At 42.7% G+C, this 21,570-nt stretch overlaps 1 protein-coding gene across 3 annotated transcripts in view; it reads left to right on the forward strand.

Annotated features, from left to right (window-relative positions):
* The window catches only part of astn1 (astrotactin 1), a 482,098-nt gene that overhangs the window by 451,695 nt on the left and 8,833 nt on the right, over positions 1–21,570 (forward strand). For all 3 annotated transcript variants that reach the window (XM_085377645.1, XM_085377646.1, XM_085377647.1), the window contains exons 21-23: positions 4,305–4,440; positions 7,593–7,693; positions 10,251–10,434. In XM_085377645.1, coding sequence (XP_085233771.1) covers positions 4,305–4,440; positions 7,593–7,693; positions 10,251–10,434 — 421 coding nt within the window. The remainder of the gene's footprint in view (positions 1–4,304; positions 4,441–7,592; positions 7,694–10,250; positions 10,435–21,570) is intronic.

A 21,570-nucleotide genomic window follows, 5' to 3' on the forward strand; every position in this document is an offset into this window, starting at 1 on the left:
AACAGTAAAGTCACTGAATGGACTGCATGTTTACAGAAGTGTTGGCGTCACAAGGAACACCGTGTTCTTTTTGCCTTTCTGTAACACGGGGGGACCCAAATCCCAGTAGCTGCATTCAAATGTTAGTGAACATGCCTATTTTTCACTTCATAAAATCTAGCTCTCTCTTATATACATATATATATATATATATATATATATATATATATATATATATACACATATATATATATACACATATATATATATATATACACATATATATATATATATGTATATATATATATAAAAAAAAACACCCAGCACGCCCCTGCGGGCGGTTTATCCTTCAAGCTCGGGTCCTCTACCAGAGGCCTGGGAGCTTGAGGGTCCTGCGCAGTATCTTAGCTGTTCCCAGGACTGCACTCTTCTGGACAGAGATCTCCGATGTTATTCCCGGGATCTGCTGGAGCCACTCGCCTAGCTTGGGAGTCACCGCACCTAGTGCTCCGATTACCACGGGGACCACCGTTACCTTCACCCTCCACATCCTCTCGAGCTCTTCTCTGAGCCCTTGGTATTTCTCCAGCTTCTCGTGTTCCTTCTTCCTGATATTGCTGTCATTCGGAACCGCTACATCGATCACTACGGCCGTCTTCTTCTGTTTGTCTACCACCACTATGTCCGGTTGGTTAGCCACCACCATTTTGTCCGTCTGTATCTGGAAGTCCCACAGGATCTTAGCTCGGTCATTCTCCACCACCCTTGGGGGCATCTCCCATTTTGACCTCGGGACTTCTAGGTTATACTCGGCACAGATGTTCCTGTACACTATGCCGGCCACTTGGTTATGGCGTTCCATGTATGCCTTGCCTGCTAGCATCTTGCACCCTGCTGTTATGTGCTGGATTGTCTCTGGGGCATCTTTACACAGCCTGCACCTGGGGTCTTGCCTGGTGTGATAGACCCCAGCCTCTATGGATCTTGTACTCAGAGCTTGTTCTTGTGCTGCCATGATTAGTGCCTCTGTGCTGTCTTTCAGTCCAGCTTTGTCCAGCCACTGGTAGGATTTCTGGATATCAGCCACCTCCTCTATCTGCCGGTGGTACATACCGTGCAGGGCCCTGTCCTTCCATGATGGTTCCTCGTCTCCCTCCTCTTTCTTGGGTTTCTGCTGCCTGAGGTATTCACTGAGCACTCGGTCAGTTGGGGCCATCTTCCCAATGTATTCTTGGATGTTCCTTGTCTCATCCTGGACTGTGGTGCTGACACTCACCAGTCCCCGGCCCCCTTCCTTCCGCTTAGCGTACAGCCTCAGGGTGCTGGACTTGGGGTGAAACCCTCCATGCATGGTCAGGAGCTTTCTTGTCTTTATGTCAGTGGCTTCTATCTCCTCCTTTGGCCAGCCTATTACCCCAGCAGGGTACCTGATCACGGGCAGGGCGTATGTGTTGATTGCCCGGATCTTGTTCTTACCATTCAGCTGACTCCTCAGGACTTGCCTGACCCTCTGCAGGTACTTGGTGGTTGCAGCCTTTCTAGCGGCCTCTTCATGGTTCCCATTTGCCTGCGGGATCCCCAGGTACTTGTAACTGTCCTCTATGTCTGCAATGTTGCCTTCTGGTAGTTCAATCCCCTCAGTTCTGACTACCTTCCCTCTCTTTGTTACCATCCGACTACACTTCTCCAGTCCGAACGACATTCCAATGTCATTGCTGTATAGCCTGGTAGTGTGGATCAGTGAATCGATGTCTCGTTCACTCTTGGCATACAGCTTGATGTCATCCATGTACAGGAGGTGGCTGACAACTGCTCCGTTCCGTAGTCGGTATCCGTAGCCAGTCTTGTTAATGATCTCACTGAGGGGGTTCAGGCCTATGCAGAACAGCAGTGGGGACAGAGCATCTCCTTGGTAGATCCCGCACTTGATGGTAACTTGTGCTATGGGCTTGGAGTTGGCCTCTAGTGTTGTACGCCACATTGAGTTCCTGATGAAGGCTCTTAGGGTCCCATTGATCTTGTACAATTCTAGGCATTCCAGTATCCAGCTGTGGGGCATCGAGTCATAGGCCTTCTTGTAATCAATCCAGGCAGTGCACAGGTTGGTCAGTCTGGTCTTGCAGTCTCGGCTGATTGTTCTGTCTACCAGTAGCTGGTGTTTTGCACCTCTGGTATTCTTGCCAATTCCTTTCTGTGTCCCACTCATGTATTGACCCATGTGCCTGTTCATCTTAGCCGATATGATGCCTGACAGGAGCTTCCATGTAGTACTGAGGCAGGTTATTGGTCGGTAGTTGGAGGGGACCGGTCCCTTCTTGGGGTCCTTGGGGATCAGGACCGTCCGGCCTTCAGTTAGCCATTCCGGGTGTCTCTCGTTAACTAGCAGCTGGTTCATTTGTGCTGCCAGACGCTCGTGGAGTGCAGTCAGCTTCTTCAGCCAGTAGGCGTGAACCATGTCGGGCCCTGGTGCTGTCCAACTCTTCATACTGGAGACCCTTTCTTGGATATCTGCCACTGTGATGGTTACTGGACCCTGTTCAGGGAGGTCGCTGTGGTCTGCCCTCAGATCCACTAGCCACTGAGCATTGCCGTTATGGGTTGCATCCTTCTCCCATATGCTCTTCCAGTATTGCTCCGTCTCCAGCCTTGGTGGTGCTGTTCTCTTATTGTTCCCTTGCCACTGAGAGTACACCTTTGCTGGTTCTGTGGAGAACAGCTGGTTTATTCTCCTGCCTTCTATCTCTCTGGTGTACCTCCTCAAGCGGCTGGCCAAGGCTGTGAGTCTTTGCTTGGCAGTTTCCAAGGCCTCAGGTATGGACAGCTTGCTGTATTTCTTAGGCACCTTATTTGTCGCACCTTTCTGCAACTCCGTTAGTTGGCTAACCTCCCTCCGTGCTACTTTGATCTTGCCCTCTAGCCTCCTTCTCCATGGAGGGTACTGCCCCTTGTGGCTGTTCAACTTGTAGCCAAGCATCTCACTGATCACTGCTGCCGTATTGTAGATCAGCTTGTTAGTGTCGGTAATCGTGGTTGTAGGTATTGCCCGTAGTGCTGCATTAACATCATCTAGCAGACCTTCTGAGGGTACTTCACGTAATCTTGGTAACCGGCTACGGGGGATCCAGGTTTCAAGCTTGGCCATGATCCTATTTTTCAGGTCAGTTCCTCTCGCACTCAACGATCCTTCTCCTATCGCACTTGGGGCTATGTACCCAATCTCGGGTGGGGGTGATGATATCTCCCCCCTGACCTGGCGTCCTGACTCCTCCTTGCCGTAGCATTTGTGTTGTACCTCGTCAATCTCTAGCTGTGAGAGCAGTCCCTTCTTTCGAATGTTGGAACACTGAGCTACTAGTTGTTTCGCCGTCATTGTGGATGTTGGGTATCGAAGAATCCATAGGTCCCTCATCCTATTCATGTAGCCCCTTCCGCCGGGGTTACTTGCGTAGTAGCATTCCAACAACGCCCTGTTTTCGTCCCTTGCCCACCGATGCCTTCTTGTTCCAGTAGCCCACTTTTCGTCAGGGTGCCCTGGTTCCTCAACACCTGACGCGGACCTTGTTGATCCGGGCGACGTCCGAGCCGGCATGCCTTCATATTTATCTGTCTCGCTCATGTCTGCGGTAGGCTTGCTTAGCATAGGGGGTCTAGCCTTAGGACCCTTACTGGATACAGACGCCCCAGGCAGGAATCGAACTTGCGATCCTCTGTTCCAAAGGCGTGTAGTTTAACCACTACGCTATCCAGCTGCTGATATACATATATATATATATATATATATATGTATATGTATATATATATGTATATTGTACTTCACGTGTATATTGCAGTGTAACAGTAAAATGCTCATCTGTTTTACATTTTGGGAAGACGCAGCTGAAGCTGATATGAAGATGCATAATTCGGCCCTTTAAAAAGAGAACAGGTCAATTCTTTTGCTGTATAAATTAATTTAACCATTGAAAGTTGCACAAAACAGTTAAAAAGTTCACAATTAAAAAAAACACAACTGCCCTGAGATTAAAAATAAATAATGGGTCAACAATAATCGGATTTTGACAGTTTCAAATCAGAACTCAGTATTTATTTTGAGTGAATTTAAACAAATTATTTGCTGCCTTAAAAAAATAATGGCAGAATTGTAGCAGTAGAGAAACTAACACAAAAAGTAGTACTCTGACACATATTTTAGAGGGTTAATAGCGGGTTAATTGCCATAAATAAATCATAAGCAAATCATTCATAAATTTGAAGAATTGTCTGAACTGTATGAAATACTTGGATGAATTAATCCAGAGGAATCTCCTGACTTACCTTTGTTGCAGAAACCCTTTTAAGCTTTGTGGATGACATCTTGTCCGGGGCCAGGTCTCCATGTGTGATGTTAGGTGACATCCCTGACCTACTGTCCTCCTCCATCAGTATGATTATTCGCTGCCTGGAGCCCGACACCACATACATGTAAGTATGGAGTCTGTTCTGAGCGTGTCATGTAATAAGCAAAAGTGACCCGAAATAGGCACTCTGGTGGAGTTACTTTGTGTGTGTGTGTGCGTGTGTGTGTGTGTTTATAAGTAGTTTTAAACCTTGTGAGCCACAAAACAACATAATAGTTAAAGAAGAACTGACTGCGTTACAGTCAGTGCGGGAGCAGCGGCTTCGCTCGTGCACGATTCGTTTGCAGTTTGGAGCATAGATGTGATTGCATCCCCTAGTCCTCCCCCAGCCTGATTGCAGCTGGGGGAGGACTATCCTCCGCCTTGAGCGCTTTGGCACGAGCTAGGTGCCCTCGGCAGCACCCACTGCTTGTTGAGAGTAAGAGCGATAAGCGCTTTCACGTCAAAAAGTTGTCATAAATGAGTCTCCAATAACACCAGAAAAAGTAGCCAGATTTGTCCCTAGTTGCTTTTTAGAAAAAAAAGTCGCTAAATATAGCGACAAAGTTGCTAAGTTGGCAACACTGGCTGTAGAAAAATAGGCTTAAAAAATTGCTTACTGCAAAAACAAAATAGCTAACTCTTTAGCTAATAAAGAGCTAATTTGTTAGCTCCAGACTGAATGTGGCATCTTTTAACTTTAAGTTCAATTTTAGTTATCAGTATTATTATTGCAAATTTTATATATTTTTGATTTTAAATCATTTGATACTTTTGAAGTTAGCACTGTTGTCCACACTATGTTTTGCTTCTTTGTTTCTTCTTCAAATGTTACAAAGTACTAGCTGCTACTAAGCTAGTTAGTTAGCAACAGCAAATAATTAAATTCTTTTGATTTTTGTTTTATTTTGTGACATCACATGCAGCACTATCAGAGAAATGTCAATGTAGCTTGTTTTTGTGGTTTTACAATCTTTCAAATCCTCTATAATGTACCTTTTGTGTACTTCTCTTGCTAAGTAACAAACTGTAGATCATGTGGTTAAATGATCATCGTGCATCATTTGTCTATTATAAGCCACTTCACTTGTGCCGCGTAATACAGTCAGAACATCTGTGGGCTTTACACATTTTCCTAAATATTTGTGCAGCCTAGGTGGATTATGTTTATTTTTTTTATATTTTTTCCCCATATTGGCATGATGGTGTCACGCAGTTCCTTCATATTTTCGGTTGCACATCCATAATGGGAATCTTCCACCATAAAGGTGGTCTATTGGATTGAGATCTAATCAATTCTGAAGCTATTTGAGTCAAGTGAACTCATTCTCATATTCAAAGAAACCAGCCTGACATGATTTTAACTTTTTGGTACGTTATCTAGCTAGTAGCAGATAGATTGTGGTCATAAATGGATGGACATGGTCTCCAACATTACTCAGGTAGGCTATGGGATTTAACAATGTTCAGTTGGTACTAATGGGCCCCAGGTGTGCCAAGAAAATATCCCCCAACACATTACATCACCAACACCAGCCTGAACCATTAATACAGCACAGGATGAACATTACTTCCATGCTTTCATGTTTTTATGCAAATTCTGAGCCTGCCATCCAAGCAGCAGAAATCGAGCCAGCACAAACTGTATCCTCAGATTCTCGGTCTGCTGCTGAGGCTCACCCGCTTCACTGTTTGACAGAGAAGCTCTTGTAAGATGGTGGCTTGAGTTACTGTTGCCTTCCTATCAGTGCAAAGCAGTTTGGCCATTCACCTTTGACCTCTGGGATTAACAAGGCATTGCCACTCACTGACTATTTCCTCTTTTTCGTAAACCCTAGAGACCCTTGCAGATCAACAGTTTCTGAAATACTCAGACCAGTTTATCTGGTATTAACAACCATGCCACGTTGGCACTCCTCCTTTAACTTCAGATTCTCAGTTTGAACTTCAAAAAGTTGTTTTGAACATGACTAAGTATATGGAGCTCCCATGTGACTGATTAGATTTTTGTGCTAATGAGCAGTTGAACAGGTCCTTGTCAGATTTAAAAACCTCAGTGGTCTGTCAGTGTATGTATATGCTTCCAGTGCAAAATTAAAAACACACACACACAGATGCACAAGCACCGGATGCTCAGATGCTCTCATTAGCATGCTCACACTTATCTCACAGAAAGCTTGCCAGGTGGGAAGCCACATGCATAACACACACACACACACACAGACAGACATTGCAGAGCAGAAGAACAGGGTGGAGAGGGGAAAAAGAGGGAGAAGAGAGAAAATGCAGAGGTAACATTTGGGGCTGAGAAAGAAAGAGAGGAAAGAGTGAGGAAAAGATAAACAGCAGTGTGTAGAGGCAAAGAGAAGTAAAGAAAAAAAGGGCAAAAGGCCCATGGACAGAGCTTCTTCAAACAATTTTGACGTATGTGGGTTCGGTGAACAGCTACACATGCTCTTTTAATTCCAGTATCAGCGAGATTCCTGCTCTTTCTATCCTGTCTGACAGCTCATTCATCTCCCTGAGCTCTTAGCTTGGGGAGAGCCTCTGCACCGAGGCCTTGTCTCTCCCATCAGCTCTTTATATTTTCTATAAAGATGGATTCCGTACAATGCTCATGAATGACACTTTGTAGAAGCAAAATACGCTCTTTCAGATAAAATATGCCCAAGAAAGGCATGCTAGAAACTCAAAGACAGCAAAAAAAAAAGATACTTTGCAGTTGCATTAAAAGCAAAAGTTCAGTCTTTGAGTATATGATGGAAAGATTCAAATGGCTTTCTTCTAACCGAGAATATCTGTCATTCACTCGTCTATTTCTTTACACCTCTTTGCCTTTTGAGTGTTCGTACTGCTACATCATTCTTTGTTACTGCAACAATTGGCCACTAGGTGGAGATATTCATTCAGCGAAACTAGCTCTGCAGAGAACGGCAAATTGGGAGTGTGGCACTGTTCCCGTATTGATAATGCAGGCCCTGGTCTTCAAAGCAGGGGGTCTTTCGATTGGATTAACAGCTTCAGGAAATGCATCAGCTGTGACATGTTTGCTGCTGCTCATATGTTTTTTGTTCAGCACTTTCATGAGAATACACTGCAGGAAATCCATTTTATTACTTTAGGTTTTATAGATTTTCACTAACAAAATGGAAAAATGGACTTTATATTTCACAGTGCGTGTGTGTGTGTGTGTGTGTGCGTGCGTGCGTGCGTGCGTGCGTGCGTGCGTGCGTGCAGGTTCCGGCTATGGGCAGTAGACAACACGGGGCGCCGTTCAACTCCAAGTGAAGTCACCATCAAAACTCCATGTCCAACTGTGGATGACGTCAAAGCACAAGGTGAGGGGAAAAGACTGTACATCATTATTTGTGTAGTAAATATGATTGTTATATGATGTCAGAAAAATTCGGGGGAAAAAATTATATTTGGTGCAATTTTTTTTCATTTGTTTTTTTTATTTACCGGACAGACATTCGCTCTTTCTATTTGCAGTCATGTCTCAAAACCGCACAAAACAGATGTTAGATGAGTTCATCGAGCGAGTCATAAAGACACAGGCAGATAGTTTTCCTCTCTGGAGTAGAACTGTTTATGGACACTGTACACTAAGATCTCACGAGAATATTGGTTATAAAGTGTGCTATTTCATGTCAGAAATTAACGAGCTGAAATCATTTGTCACCCTGTGCACTAGTGAAGCTTCATACCAAAGACTTTATAGATCCTGCTGCTGAGTTGGAGACAGGGCTGTAGACATTTGGGTAGTGTCACAGTTTTCACCTTTTTGCCACTACAATTGAAGTATGGCTTTAATTAAAGGCCCTGGCCAAAAGTACCTTGACTGTCTTTTTTTCTGCCCTAGTACCATATTTCCTGGTGCTAAGGGTGGGCTGATTAAAAAAGTTACGCAAAAGCTGTTTCAGTGATAGGTGTGGGATATTTCTTCATTCCTAAATTAAGCAGGCAAATATTCAAGAGTTCATTTCAAGTGATGAATGATCATGGGATCCTTTTCATGGTGAAGAAAAACCCTTTTCCAACGGTCCCCATAGGGGGAAAAACTCTCTCTGTAAGGTAGCTATCCGTTATTGAAGTCTACCATAAAGAGGCTTTGTGGACGACGCTTTGACAGAAGGTTCAACCTCATGAACAGAAAGGCCAGGTTAGAGACTAACTCTCAAACAGCATTCTTTGGACGGATGAAAGTAACATCAACCTGTCACAGAAGGACAGGAGTAACAAAAAATGGAGAAGGCTTGGAACAGCTCATGATCTGAACACAGTGAAGCCTGTGTGATGCATGGGCATGAGTGGTTTCAAATTGTACTTGGGTCACTAATGTTTATTAATGATGTGACAGAAGACAGAAGCAGCCAGATGAATTCTGAAGTGTACTGTGATCCATCCAGCCATCCATTCTCTTCCGCTTAAACAATTTAGGGTCGCAGGCACCCTGAAGCCAGGTCGCAGGTACCCTGCCTGTCACCCAGCTGCCGCAGGGTGACAGGCAGGGTACACGTTGGTCTGATGCAGGGCCAAGCAGAACTTGCAAACTTGATATTGTCTACAATAGTGGACAAAGGCCTGAAAAATCAGGCTAAACAGGAATAAGCCACGTGGTCAGTCAGGTTGAATTTCACTAGCAGAGAAAAAACCAAAGGGAGTAAGACACATCACAAACATCTGCAGACTTCAAGCCATCATTACATGGAAGGACTTCAGCAAAATATTACAGTTCAATAATGATTTTTTAAAATTTGTCCAATTCCTATTTGAACCCTATTAAGGGGCTACTTAATTTACTGTGCTTGACTGTGAAAACAATTTCCAATGTAATTGTCTAATTGTATAAGAAAAGATGTGCCACTTAATGCAGTTGGTTTTAATTACTGGAAATCTACGCATGGTGTGACATGCAGTACATGCCATGTAGTTGCTTTTACTGATTTTCTTGGCATTGTCACTTCCGAGAGGACTTACACTCCAAGGTTTTAGTTTCTTCAGTGAATTCTTCTTCAACTTTGTTGTTGATGATTTATCCCTTTTAAAATGATCGGTAATGGTAGTGAGACCAAAATATTCATGTAAAATGACATCTGCTTTATTCATCTGAAATTGGAGCTGCAGAAGAAACAGGAAAGAACACATCTTCTCCACTTATGAGGCCATTATATTTAACAGTGCCCAATAACTGAGGGGAAAAAACTGCAATATGTCCAACATCTTTGTCAACATCAAAAACAAACGCATATTACAGTTACTGTGTCGCTGATCCTCCCTCCTTGGGTATTTCACACAAACATGTGACCTCTGTCATCACTGGGAAGAAAGGGGTGCTGATCACTATCCAGTAACCAACATCCTAATTTGGGATTAGACTTCTTAATATTATTTCTTTATTACTCTGCCTCGCCCATACCTTAGCAACTGACATGATTCCACATGGATTCCTGTCGTGTCCTACAGTAATTGAAATTAAGAATGCATTCGTCAGCCTGTCAGGATCACTGTTAACAGCATTGTTTAAAATGAATGCAAAAACAGATAAGACCTGCCCCAGACAAACATTCTTCTCTCGCTATGAGCGATCTGCCCCGTCTGTCTACAGAAAGCGTGATTGCGTGTGAACTCAGCGAAGCTCCCCACCCAAACCTCAACAGCGTATCCAAAACAGCAGCGAGGCTAGCATGGATTCAGGAGAAAGATGACTTTGTCATTGGAACATCTTGCCTGGATCATTTAATATCAAGTAGCCCCAGTCGGCCTGTTCATTAAACATAAAAAAGGGTTTGAACTGATCGCCGGTATTGTTCTTTATTGTTGGGCATAGTTAACACTCGTTTCCTGCTCCTATTAAAGCTGCAAGTTAACCCCCGATTGTCTATACACTTTCAGAAATTGCAGATAAGATATATAACCTGTTTAACGGCTACACCAGTGGGAAGGAGCAACAGACAGCTTACAACACTCTGATGGACCTGGGCGCTCCTACACTGCACCGTGTGCTTTACCACTACAACCAGCGCTACGAGAGCTTTGGTGAATTCACCTGGAGGTGTGAGGACGAGTTGGGACCCAGGTACGGTTATTTGACTGTTTCTTTTCTTCCTTAACGAGTCAACAAGAACAAAAGATGCCACACTGGAAAATGCATGTTTATTGAACACCACAGGCAGTTTAGTTTTACCCACGCTGGAAACGACAGGAAAAAGTGACTTTTCTGCCAGACAATTGGGACTCAGCTTGTATTTCAAACGTGCCCACATCTCTGACGTGTAACCTCAGATCAGAAAAATGCATTCCTTCCAGCAAATTGATCATCAACTTTAACTTGATCGCCAATTTATCAGCAGAACCCAACAATATACAAAGCCCTGTAGGTCTGTCTTGAGTCAGACTTTTACAGAATACCAAAAGCCTTAATAACGTGTAGACTGCATTCACTGTAATCAGTCTTCCAGATATGCGTGTGTGTGGGAGTGTGTGTAATCCATTCATGAGTTGCCCTCCCACCAACAAAGTGCAATCTGTCATACTGAGCTTGTGCAATTGACACTGACATCTTCAAACAATAACAGTGTGAGACTGAAGAAAGTGGCAACTAGACAAGAGTCTGGATTGGATCACAGTTTGTCAGAACAACACTTTAAAGTGCAATTTGAGCAGATAGGCCTTTCATAATCGAAACATTCACCAGAAATCCTGTAAAACCCAGAAAGCTAGGACTGAATTACAAGACATAGATGTGCTCTATTAGTGATTACTGCACCCCCAACAGCTTATAGGAATTTGTTCCCATTCTGACACAGATCTAGATCAGGTGCGATGAATAAATCAACAAATTGTGTCATATATAAACATGTGTATTATAATATTCTCACTGTCTACATATCCCAAGATTACACCAATAGTACATTAGTAACTAGTTCATTGAATGAGTACTGTGCGTATCCAGAGCTTGATCTTTTTTTTTTTACCAGTGTAGTGTAGGAATGCCTCAGTTGACATTGAAATATACAGAGGGCTAATCTCTGGAGCTGAAAAAGTAAGCTAGCTGCCACTTGATGTTGGCGAGTCAATCCCCTTAGACTAGGGTTGCCAACTCCCTGAAAAATAAATAAGGGACACCTCGACCCAGTTGTCTTCACCCTTCCCAGTGTGGTGAATTTTCTAGCTCTTTTTTTGTGTGTGAAATTATTTTTTTTAACCATTTGACTTGAAGTTGATTTAAGTAGATGCATATTCTATTCTTTGTGATATGAACACATGTGAAACAAATGATCATTTAGCCATTTATTTTTAGCTCACAATGACAACATTAACACAATAAAACAGGTCTCTTTCTTAAACAGAAGCCTGTCATGCTTAACTTTTGAGAATATAAGTAAATCTTTCTTTAAAAGAACTCTGTCCTGCTTAACTTAAAATAATAGAAAACAATAGAAAGAAAAATATTCTTGTAACTGTGCACATTTAGTGCATTTAGTACAGTTAGCTTCAGCTGAGGTATTATTTCAGCTTTTCTAATGCTAATCAGCTGCTCCCGTTTGTAAACCCGCTTGTTCCCATGATTACGCATCTTAACTCATCATCATTATTCATCTATGTATTACTTTTATGTATTAGTCATCTATTTGTAATCATCTATCCTTGCAGTTGTTTATTACACAAAATAAATTATATTATCACACTTCTGGCCACATAGCGCTGATATTCACTGCACATGCCCATATTAACGTTTTCCAGCCAGGTGTTTTCCTTTTCCCATTCTTCCCTTTCTCTGAGGGGAACAAACATTGCTGCTCTAATGCTGGGCTCACACTGTGCGGTTTTAGGCCCATTTTGAGCCGATTTTTGAGTCGTGCGACCGATTTGGTGATCGGACCGATTTTGGCCTTCATCGTGCGTCGTGTAGTATACGTGGGGTAACGAGAAGCGATTAACACCTCGAGCAGCTCCCGATCATCAATCGCTCGTGAGGGTCTCACCACAGGCGCTCACACTGCTCACGTGCAAACACGTAAACGTCGGTGAAAAAGACGGAGCAGCACAGCTGTGCAGCCTGTGATCTGGACACAAGCGATGGAGGCACAACTTGTAGAACTTTGGAAAGCTCATCCGAGCCTTTTCGATGTGGCATCACAAAATTATCACGACCACAACAACCGTGAAAATAGTTGGATTTACACTGCTGCTCAATCACAGCTGCCTGATCAATGTTTTTCATTAGCAATTTAGCAAAGTTGATGGTGGTGGTGTGTCTGTGTGAGTGAAAGACAGAGAGAGAGAGCGACAGATTTTCTGTTATAACCTTCATTTTATGGAGGCACAGTGTGAGCACTCAGGTCGCATCAGAGCATCGGGCCGTATAGTGTGAGACCTGCATCGTGACCTACCAACTTCTAACCCCTGCGAGTCAATCGTGCAGTTTGAGCAGGAGCTGAATAACGTGACTGAAAAAATCGCACAGTGTCTGCCCAGCTTTAGGTGTACTGTCGTCCGAGACTTGCACCGCAGTGTCGGCGTTTGTTTCCCTGTTGGCCATGCTTCTTGTTGTGGTCATCTGTTGTCTTCCGGTATTTTCTCCGTAAGCGACCTTTCCTCGACCAATGAGATGAGCGGTAATCTGAATTGTCATACTCGAATTGTCATAAGTGTGGTGTCAGCTCATGTGTCACAAAGCAGGAGAGGGGCTGGGAATTATGTTTTCAAACAAAGTGTTAATTCCATGAACATTTATAGACTACTTTTGATTCTCACTGTATTACGGGACAAAGTGCGTCCCTTATTAGCTCAATACGGGACGTGTACTTTTGTTTCTAAATACGGGACGATTCCGTTTTTTAAGGGACGGTTGGCAACCCCACCTTAAACTATGTTAAAACTGAAAACTTTCCAACACTTTCCTACGAATAAATGTTATAGTCTTTATGGATTCTTCCCTCCCTTCAAAACAACTCTGAGTGAGGTGATTTATTTATTTTTTTTGCAACTCCTTGAGTTAGCTTGTGTTAGCTAATGTTAGCTAAATGATGCTATGTTGTCCAGAACGGGCTAACGTTAGCCTACACATTGTCTTTGCATTTAACTGCTCTCTGGAAAAAACATCTCATCTTTGGTACCGTAGCTGTGTTTTTTGCCCAACATGCGCTGCAAGCAATTTCTTTTGCACTGCACTTACATTTGGCCTGAGCATCTATTCCCACAACAATCCGCACAAGTTGTCTGACGTGATCTGTGCATAACAACAGTTACAGCTTGAACAGAAAACAGCTCTAAATAAAACCAAAACTGTGCTTCGTTCACTTTTCGGTGCAAGCGCTAATTTGTTCCACTGTTATTACAAACACATTTATAGGGTCTCCATTATATCAGCTCTTTCAAAAGCTCAGCACACTGTTGTTTCGACTCTCAAAGGTGGGCAGATGTGCCGCTCACAGTTTCCAAAGCGCTGTCTCTGATTGCAAAGCGGTTGTTTGCATGAATTAGAGTTACGGGAGAAAGTCAGTCAAACTGACTGGGAAGCCGAGTGCTTTTAACCTCTGTGACATCACCGGGGCCATTTAGTAACTCGCAACCATGGAGGGCCCCAAATTTCCGCCCAAACTACGTATAAGTACCCATAATGTAAAACTGTAGCTTAATGTTTTATAAACAGAGCCATGTGTCTGAAATAAAACCTACTTATAAACAGCAGTCTGTGTTACACGCTTTCGCTTTGGCAGGTGAAACTGATTAGCAAAGGCTCCCTTAATTCTGTGTTTCTCCCTCTGTCTGTGGGCTCCCCCGCCCTAAATGAAAGGTTGGTTTTAATAGGGACCATGCTGGAAAGAGTTGATGTAATTGGGGGAGTTGCTTCTGAAGTGTTCCATTAAAATACACTTACATTAACAGCCTCCCAATTTAGTTAAAGGGAGGGGTGATTAATGTTAATAAAGGCACCTCAGAGCTGGAAAAGTGGCAGAGAAGTGCATTTGAGGTGAGAGCTGGCAACAGCGGAAGGAAGTATAAACATGTTTTGTTTAGCCAAGTCATCAAATGAACATTAGACTTTCCTATGTATCTACTTTAGAGTGAGGAAAGACCTGAGCTGTATGCTGTCTATTGTTACCAGGCGAGCGTGCAGGCAGCGAGGTTAATGGCCTCGCAGCTCCGCCGCCGTGTGTCTGAGTGTGCTGACAAGCTTCCCTGTGGCGTCAAGCAGTTTGTTTCTCTGACGTTATTTGACCGTTGGGGAAAACAAATGCAGCAGATAAATGGCCGCACCTATGCCAGGACAAAAATACTACTGATATCATTTTTAAGAAACCAAAATAACCGTCATGCATATTTCTGGCTTTTCAGGCATCCTGTGTTGATGTTGGCCCGATGCTGCAAAAACATCTCAGATCATGATGATCATTGTCATTCAGCTGAACCGGGAAAACATTTTTCTAATCTAGACTAGACTCATTATGGACATATTAGGATAAAGATTGTATTTCTGTTTAATTCCAGACAGAATTTTTAATCTGTGGCTTACTGCATATTTTTCTAAGCAGATGACTGTAGAAATAAAAAAGCTACAAAAAAAACAACCTAAGCTAAACATTAGGGTTGGGGCAGAGCTGCTACTACTGCTTTGATGAAACTGTCTCTTTGTTCTGATTGTTCTCCTTGCATTTCGTTTGCTTTTTACAGAAAAGTAAACTTGGAAGTCACAAAATCCAGAAAAAAGCAGCTGTTTACATGTTCTAGTAACTGCACCTGCATACTTTCTATTAAGCAGTGCTTCAGTATTACTGTATAGGGGAAACAGCACTCGCCCCAATGGAACTTGAAGTCCTATTGAAAACAACGTGTTCCTTTTGTAAACATCGGTTCCCAGTGGAGTCAAAAAGAGGACTAAAGCACCATATGCTTTTGGGTAGGCCTGCCTTGTAATTAGGAAGTCAATACCGTACAAGAGTGCAGTTTGGTTTCCAGTGTTGGGTAAGTTACTTTAAAATAGTAACTCAGTTACATTACTAGTTACTTCTCTCAAAAGTAACTCAGTTACTTCAAGTTACTCGTTACTTTCGAAGTAACTAGTTACTAGGGAAAGTAACTTTGGTTTTACCCAGAATTCTCTTATTAATGTGTTGCTTCCCTAACTGGATACCCAGCAAGGATGCCAGTCTTCTAGCTTGCTTACATGTTAGCACTATCCAGCCACAAGTACACTGTGCCACCTAATGGCCTGAACCTAAAATAGTTAAAATGGCAGTGTAGTAGTTCGAGTGCAAGTCAATGATGAAATGAATGAAACTAAATTAGAAATTAACAAAGTTTGTTTTATGTGTCACTTTTTTATCTGTGTGTTTTAATCTATTTCTAATGTTTCAACCCTCTACAAATGCAAACTCATCATTCTCGGGTTGTTACAGCAGTGTCTAATCATTGTACGTAGTATCACTAGGAAGAAGCAGTGGATCACAAAACAACATACAGTGTGTTGAAACTTTTGAAAGATATTTATTTTTGCCATTTAAATGGACAGAAAGTATGCTTTTAGCAGTGCCAACATTAAACTGTACCTCAGACAATTTAGGACCTGTAGGTATCAAAGTAGGTATCAAAGTGCAAAAACATGTAGTGCAAAAAATGATTTAACATAAACACGGTGAGGTTTGTCCATTCTTTGTAAAGTTAACTGAACTTAACTTTGTAAACTTAACTGCTGAATTCCACCAACTGGAGACCTCATGTTCAGTAATAAAAGTATTTTCAGAGAAAGAGAAGAGAAATAAAATTAATTACAAGTATGTTCAGCCCCACAAACAGAAATAAAATAAATAATAACTATTTTCAGCTTCATAAACAGTCAAACCAAAAGAATATTGCCTCCATACAGGCCATGTAGATAAATAAAATATAATGGTATTTTAAGTGCTTCAGAAGCCCAAGTTTCACTTGGAAATAACCCTACTTTACCTTGTAGAGCACCACTGAAGGCAACACATCATCATCATATGAGCACTACTCAACTTTGGTTTCCATCAAACCAACGATTGTACCTCAAGAGGAGAAGCTTCTCAAACTTATGATCAGACAACTTGTTCCTCTTTGGAGTGAGAATCAGGTTTCCCAGGCTGAAAAGCCTTTCAACTGGGGCACTTGAAGGAGTAGCTGCATTAAGTTTAAGAGAGAGTTTCTTTATCATTGGGAAATGATTCAGAGAGTCTAACCCTGTTGCTCCTGATTTGAGGTACTCGGCTACCTCACCTTCAGCAGTGGCATATATGTCCTCATTCTCTTCAAAGGAGAAGAACTCATCCTCTTTGCTAGAACCCGCGTGCTGTGTTGTGTTGGTGGCGCTGGTACCTGGTTGTAGCTGATCTTGCTCAGGGAGAAGTTTTCGACACTCTACCAGCAGACGTGCCTTTGCGAGGTCCTTCCGCGCCTGGTCATGTAGCCAACGAAGCTTAAATTTTGGTAGTGTCACAGCAGCCAGCAAAGCATCTTCACTTCCAAGGACATGTGCAAACCTTGTTTTGACTGCCTGTAATAACGACACAGTAAAAGTGCAAAAAACATTTTTGCATGAGAAAGTATGCATTGTTTCAACATTAAATTAATTAAATATTAACAGCATGCTGTAGTTTTATATAGAATGTATTTTAATTTGTAAATAGTGTGTATTTTACTACGTTGTATTTATTTTATTTATTTATTGGGGTTAAGTATCTGTAACTGTAACAGCATTCACTTGCATGTGAACAGCACAGCACAATATAAAAAGCAATTGAGTAAAACATTTCATTAAAGATAAACACAAATGAAAATATCATCTCTTACCTGGACAACTGTATCTGGTAGCCCAACAAGAATTTGCAGACCATTTTTTATAGCCAGAGTCTTGGTCATTAGCGATTCCAGTGTGGGTAGGAGTGTGCCATAAAAACAATGGTCTTCTCCTTGAAGAATGTCCAGTGCCACAGTAAGTGGTTTCATGACTGCACAGTACTCTCTGATACACTGATGCTCCCTCTCATTGAAACATTTCAACCGTAATGTGGATGAGATTGTGTTCAGCTCCACCACAGGTATCTTTGAAATTCTCTCCAGAGCATAATAGAACGAGTTCCACCTTGTTGTGCAAGGTACTAGTAGCTTCTTTGCAATAATGTCGTCCACAATCTCAGCAGCCACTGTGGAACGACTGGCCTTGTTCCACAGCCCTGCACATTTTGTGGTGGCACTTCTGTAGATGGTTTTTGTTGCAGCTTCAGACAATAGCCACTTCTCCACATCAGTGCAAGAGATAAGATTCATTGTGTGCGATGCACATCTCTGATGTGGCGGTAAAGAAATTGCATCATCAGCATCATCAGCAGCATTCTGCAGCACATCCCCAATTGAAACAAAAGTCACCTCATCCTCCTCAGATTCAGAGTCATCTGACTCAGGTGCTGGCTGGTACACTTTAAAAGCCTTGACAAAATTGGAGCCATTATCCGTTACAGTTGATGTGATTTTAAACGATAGGCCATGAGATGAGTTAATGTTGTCCAGCTCAGATGCAATACTGTCATACGTATGTCGACCCATAAATCGCCTGCATGCCAGCGCTGCTTTCTCACGTTTCATGTTTTGTGCATTTATCCAATGCGCGGTCACACCAAGAAAACTTTTATTATGCACAGTCCAAATGTCTGCTGTTGTGGAGATGTATTCTACCATGTCAAGTGTATTTTTGAGCTCTGACTCCATGTTGGCATATTCTTGGTCTAGGAAACTGGAAAATATCTTTCTGGATGGTGCCTTCCCAGCTCTCCCTCGCACAGGTATATGACTAATCAGTTGTCTGAAAGCATGGGACTCAACCGTTGAGATGGGTTTCATGTCTTCCACAACATACCTGGCAATCAGCCTGTGTGCAGCAGGCTGTCCGAAATCAAGCTTTCGTTGTTTTGCTGGAATAGCATCAACGGAGCTAGAGTCACCGACGTTGCCTTCAGGTTCTTTTTCAACTAAGTTGGTAGATGCATGCTGTTTCTGAAGATGTTTCATCAGATTAGAATTGCTAGTCTTTGATGTCGAAAGAGTTTTAGAACCTCCACAGAGAGTACAGTTCACGACAATATTCCTGTCTTTTTCCAACACAAAGGAGAAATAATGTGAATATTTCCAGGAGAGAAAACACATGCCTGGACCATCTTCGACTGCCGCCATGATTGTAGCTTACGTCACAGTGTCACGTGCCCTTTTTACGTCCAGCACGGAAACTGCAGTCGTGGTGCTTTCCTTTGTACTCGGGACTCAGAAATTCGGGACTGCAGATGAGCTGCATATGTGTAGTAGTAATTTGTTTTTGTAGAGAGCTAGCAAAACAAGCGTTTTCGAGGGCGTCGCCATATTGGAATCCAGACTTCTCCAACGAGGCTAACCAGAACACCGTTTACTCGAGTGTGACATTATTCCCAGGCTCGTGTTCCGATTTCCGAGGTAAGTTAAACGCAACACACGAAGTAACGAGTAACGACCCTATCTAAATCCCAGTAACGAGTAACGCGTTCCTGATTTTGGCATAATAACTAGTTACCGTGCTCGTTACCACAATAATAACGTAGTTACTGTAACGCGTTACTTAATAACGCGTTAGTCCCAACACTGTTGGTTTCACAGTCAGATTTATCTCTCGCTCATCACGTTAGGTTTCAAAACATCAAGACGGCAACTGCAAAAATGCTGCTGGGCTTCAACGTTGGACTTTACTAACCAATTAGTGGCATCGCTGTGGCTACATTCAGCTCTTGGTGCCACATTTGATGGAAATGAAAATAGTAATCAATAGTCAAAGTGAAAAAATGATGCAGCAGCCTAGTCAATTTTGCTGAAATTTCATTACAGCAATTCAAAATGGTAATCAGTTAGCCTGACAATACTGGGGCATGCTTCTAATTAGACGGTGGATGGTGTCCCGAGGGATCTCCTACCAGATGTTGACCAGGGCATCACAGACCTCTTTGACAGTCCGAGGTGCAGCCTGGTGGCATCGGATAGACTAAACCATAATGTGCCAGTGGTACGAGCGTGGGAGCCAGTCAGTGGTATCAATTCCTTCTTCCTGGGAACTGCCTGAATACTTACCATATGAAGCCAGGCATTGTTGTGCTCCAGGAGGAACCCAGGACCCACTGCACCAGTGTAGGGTTTGACAGAAGATCCTGGTACCTAATGGCAGTCATGGTGTCGTTGTCTAGCCTGTAGAGGTCTGTGTGTCCCTCCATGGATTTACCTCCTCCAGACTACGCCGGGCAAGGAGCTCAGGGCCCACTAAAGGACATCAGGCGCTCAGGCCACCCTCAAGAAGTCTGTTTCTGATTGTTTGGTCAGACACATTCACACCAGTGTCCTGCTAGAGGTCATTTTGTAGCTCTGGCAGTGCTCATCCTCTTCCTCATTGCACAAAGGAGCAGATACCAGTCCCGCTGATGAGTTAAAGACTTTAGAGTAGAGTACCCTAGAGTAACTGCCTGTCTCCTGGAATCTCCCCCATGGTCTTGAGACTGTGCTGGGAAAAACATAAAACCTGTTGGCAATGGCATGTGTTGGACTACCTGGACAAATTGCGATCTGTGCAACCTCTGCAGGGTCCAAGTATCGCCTCATGCTACCAGTAGTGGCGTTGCCCCTAACCAAATGCAAAACTAGCAAAAATTCAGTCAGAATAGACGGGGAGGAAAAAAATGTCAGCAAGCCTCCACCTCTAAAAGCTTTCATTTTGGGGCTGTCTCATTGTTGCCGCTCTAGTGCACCTGTTGTTAATTATAATAACATTAAAGCAGCTGAAACTGATACTTGAACTGGATACACTCTAAAGCGACAACATCAATATCCCAGAAAAGTGTTCCTTCTATTTATTTATTTGTTTTTTGAGCACCTATGTGTCTGCCTCATAGAATGGCATTGTATTGCTTATATTCTAACTAATATTGGGACGTTTTACAGTAAAAAAGCTGTAAAATGCCAGAATAATTGGCATAGCTAACACTGTATGCATTGACCTGGTACTTGGTAAGAAATTGGTAGGAGGCATTTCTCATAAACATCCATGAAATTAGTCCTTGCTGTCCTAAACCCTTGTTGTAAGTCTCTTTAGTTGTGGTTTGTTCTTAAATCAGCAGTTTTGTGGTACTTGAGAGACAATATAGCTCTCCCATCCAAACACCTCAGGTCTGTTGTGCTGCTGAGAGTAAACAGCAGGGTGGACACAAACTCACACACACCCAGACCACAAATGCATACCCACGCACATTTTCATCTTCCCAGATCAGTTCGACTTGTTATGAAGAGAATTCCCCAGTTTCCCTGTCACAAACAATGAGGACAGAATAAACGAGATTTTCATTAGCTAGTCAAAATACAGATAACAAGAGCCCCGCTCAGGCTCTGACTCAATGTAAACTCGTATCAGCCAAGTAAGCAATATCTGGAAACAAATGAATGAACAAATGTGGCTTTATCTTTCTTGTGGCGGCAGATATTCAGATCTGCTGTTTTTAAAAACGTATCGGATCTCACTGACGAGAACCTTTGGCATTCTCCACGGGACATTTGTGTCGCCTTTTTCATGCAACATTGCGTGATGCTTTAACTCAAACCATAAACTCACCGAAAGACTGTCTCTCCAAGGCTCGACAATTCTCCTCCCAAGTGCCAGACCTTGTCATCGCCGGGGGAGCACCCGTCACGTTAGGCACGCCGCCTGGCTATTGACTTCGAAACGCTAGATGTTTTGGCTTGGCTGAAAAGAAAGGAATCCTCGATCCTTCCGTCCCGACCGTGTCCTTGGTTGGACTCGGTGCCCTTTGATGAACTGAAAAATATTTGATCCTTTTTGTTGAGTTTCTTTCTGTTTTTCCTTGACAGTCTCTCTAATCAGAGCGCTTGCGATAATAAGTATTGTTATAGTTGGAATTTCTCTCAGGAAATCATAATCATAATCACCGCAGACTGTTTACTTTGCTCGCTGACTTTTTATAGTTGAGACAAGGATGAAAATACACACACACTTGAAGCAGAAGTGCCTTTTTGCTGTTTGTCTGCTGGTGATTTATTGGTTTCTGTGATACTGAAGAATGAACAGAAATATATAAATATTTACACACTCTGGTATAGACTTTTAATAGAAAATTGCATTATCAGTATCAGTGCACATTGTTATGAGTTTGCTTACCAATTACATGAACCT

This window comes from Diplotaxodon limnothrissa, linkage group LG18, assembly GCF_057381915.1.
Source record: "Diplotaxodon limnothrissa isolate DT_005_m linkage group LG18, D_limnothrissa_male_GT1.1, whole genome shotgun sequence".
Taxonomy (NCBI): domain Eukaryota; kingdom Metazoa; phylum Chordata; class Actinopteri; order Cichliformes; family Cichlidae; genus Diplotaxodon; species Diplotaxodon limnothrissa.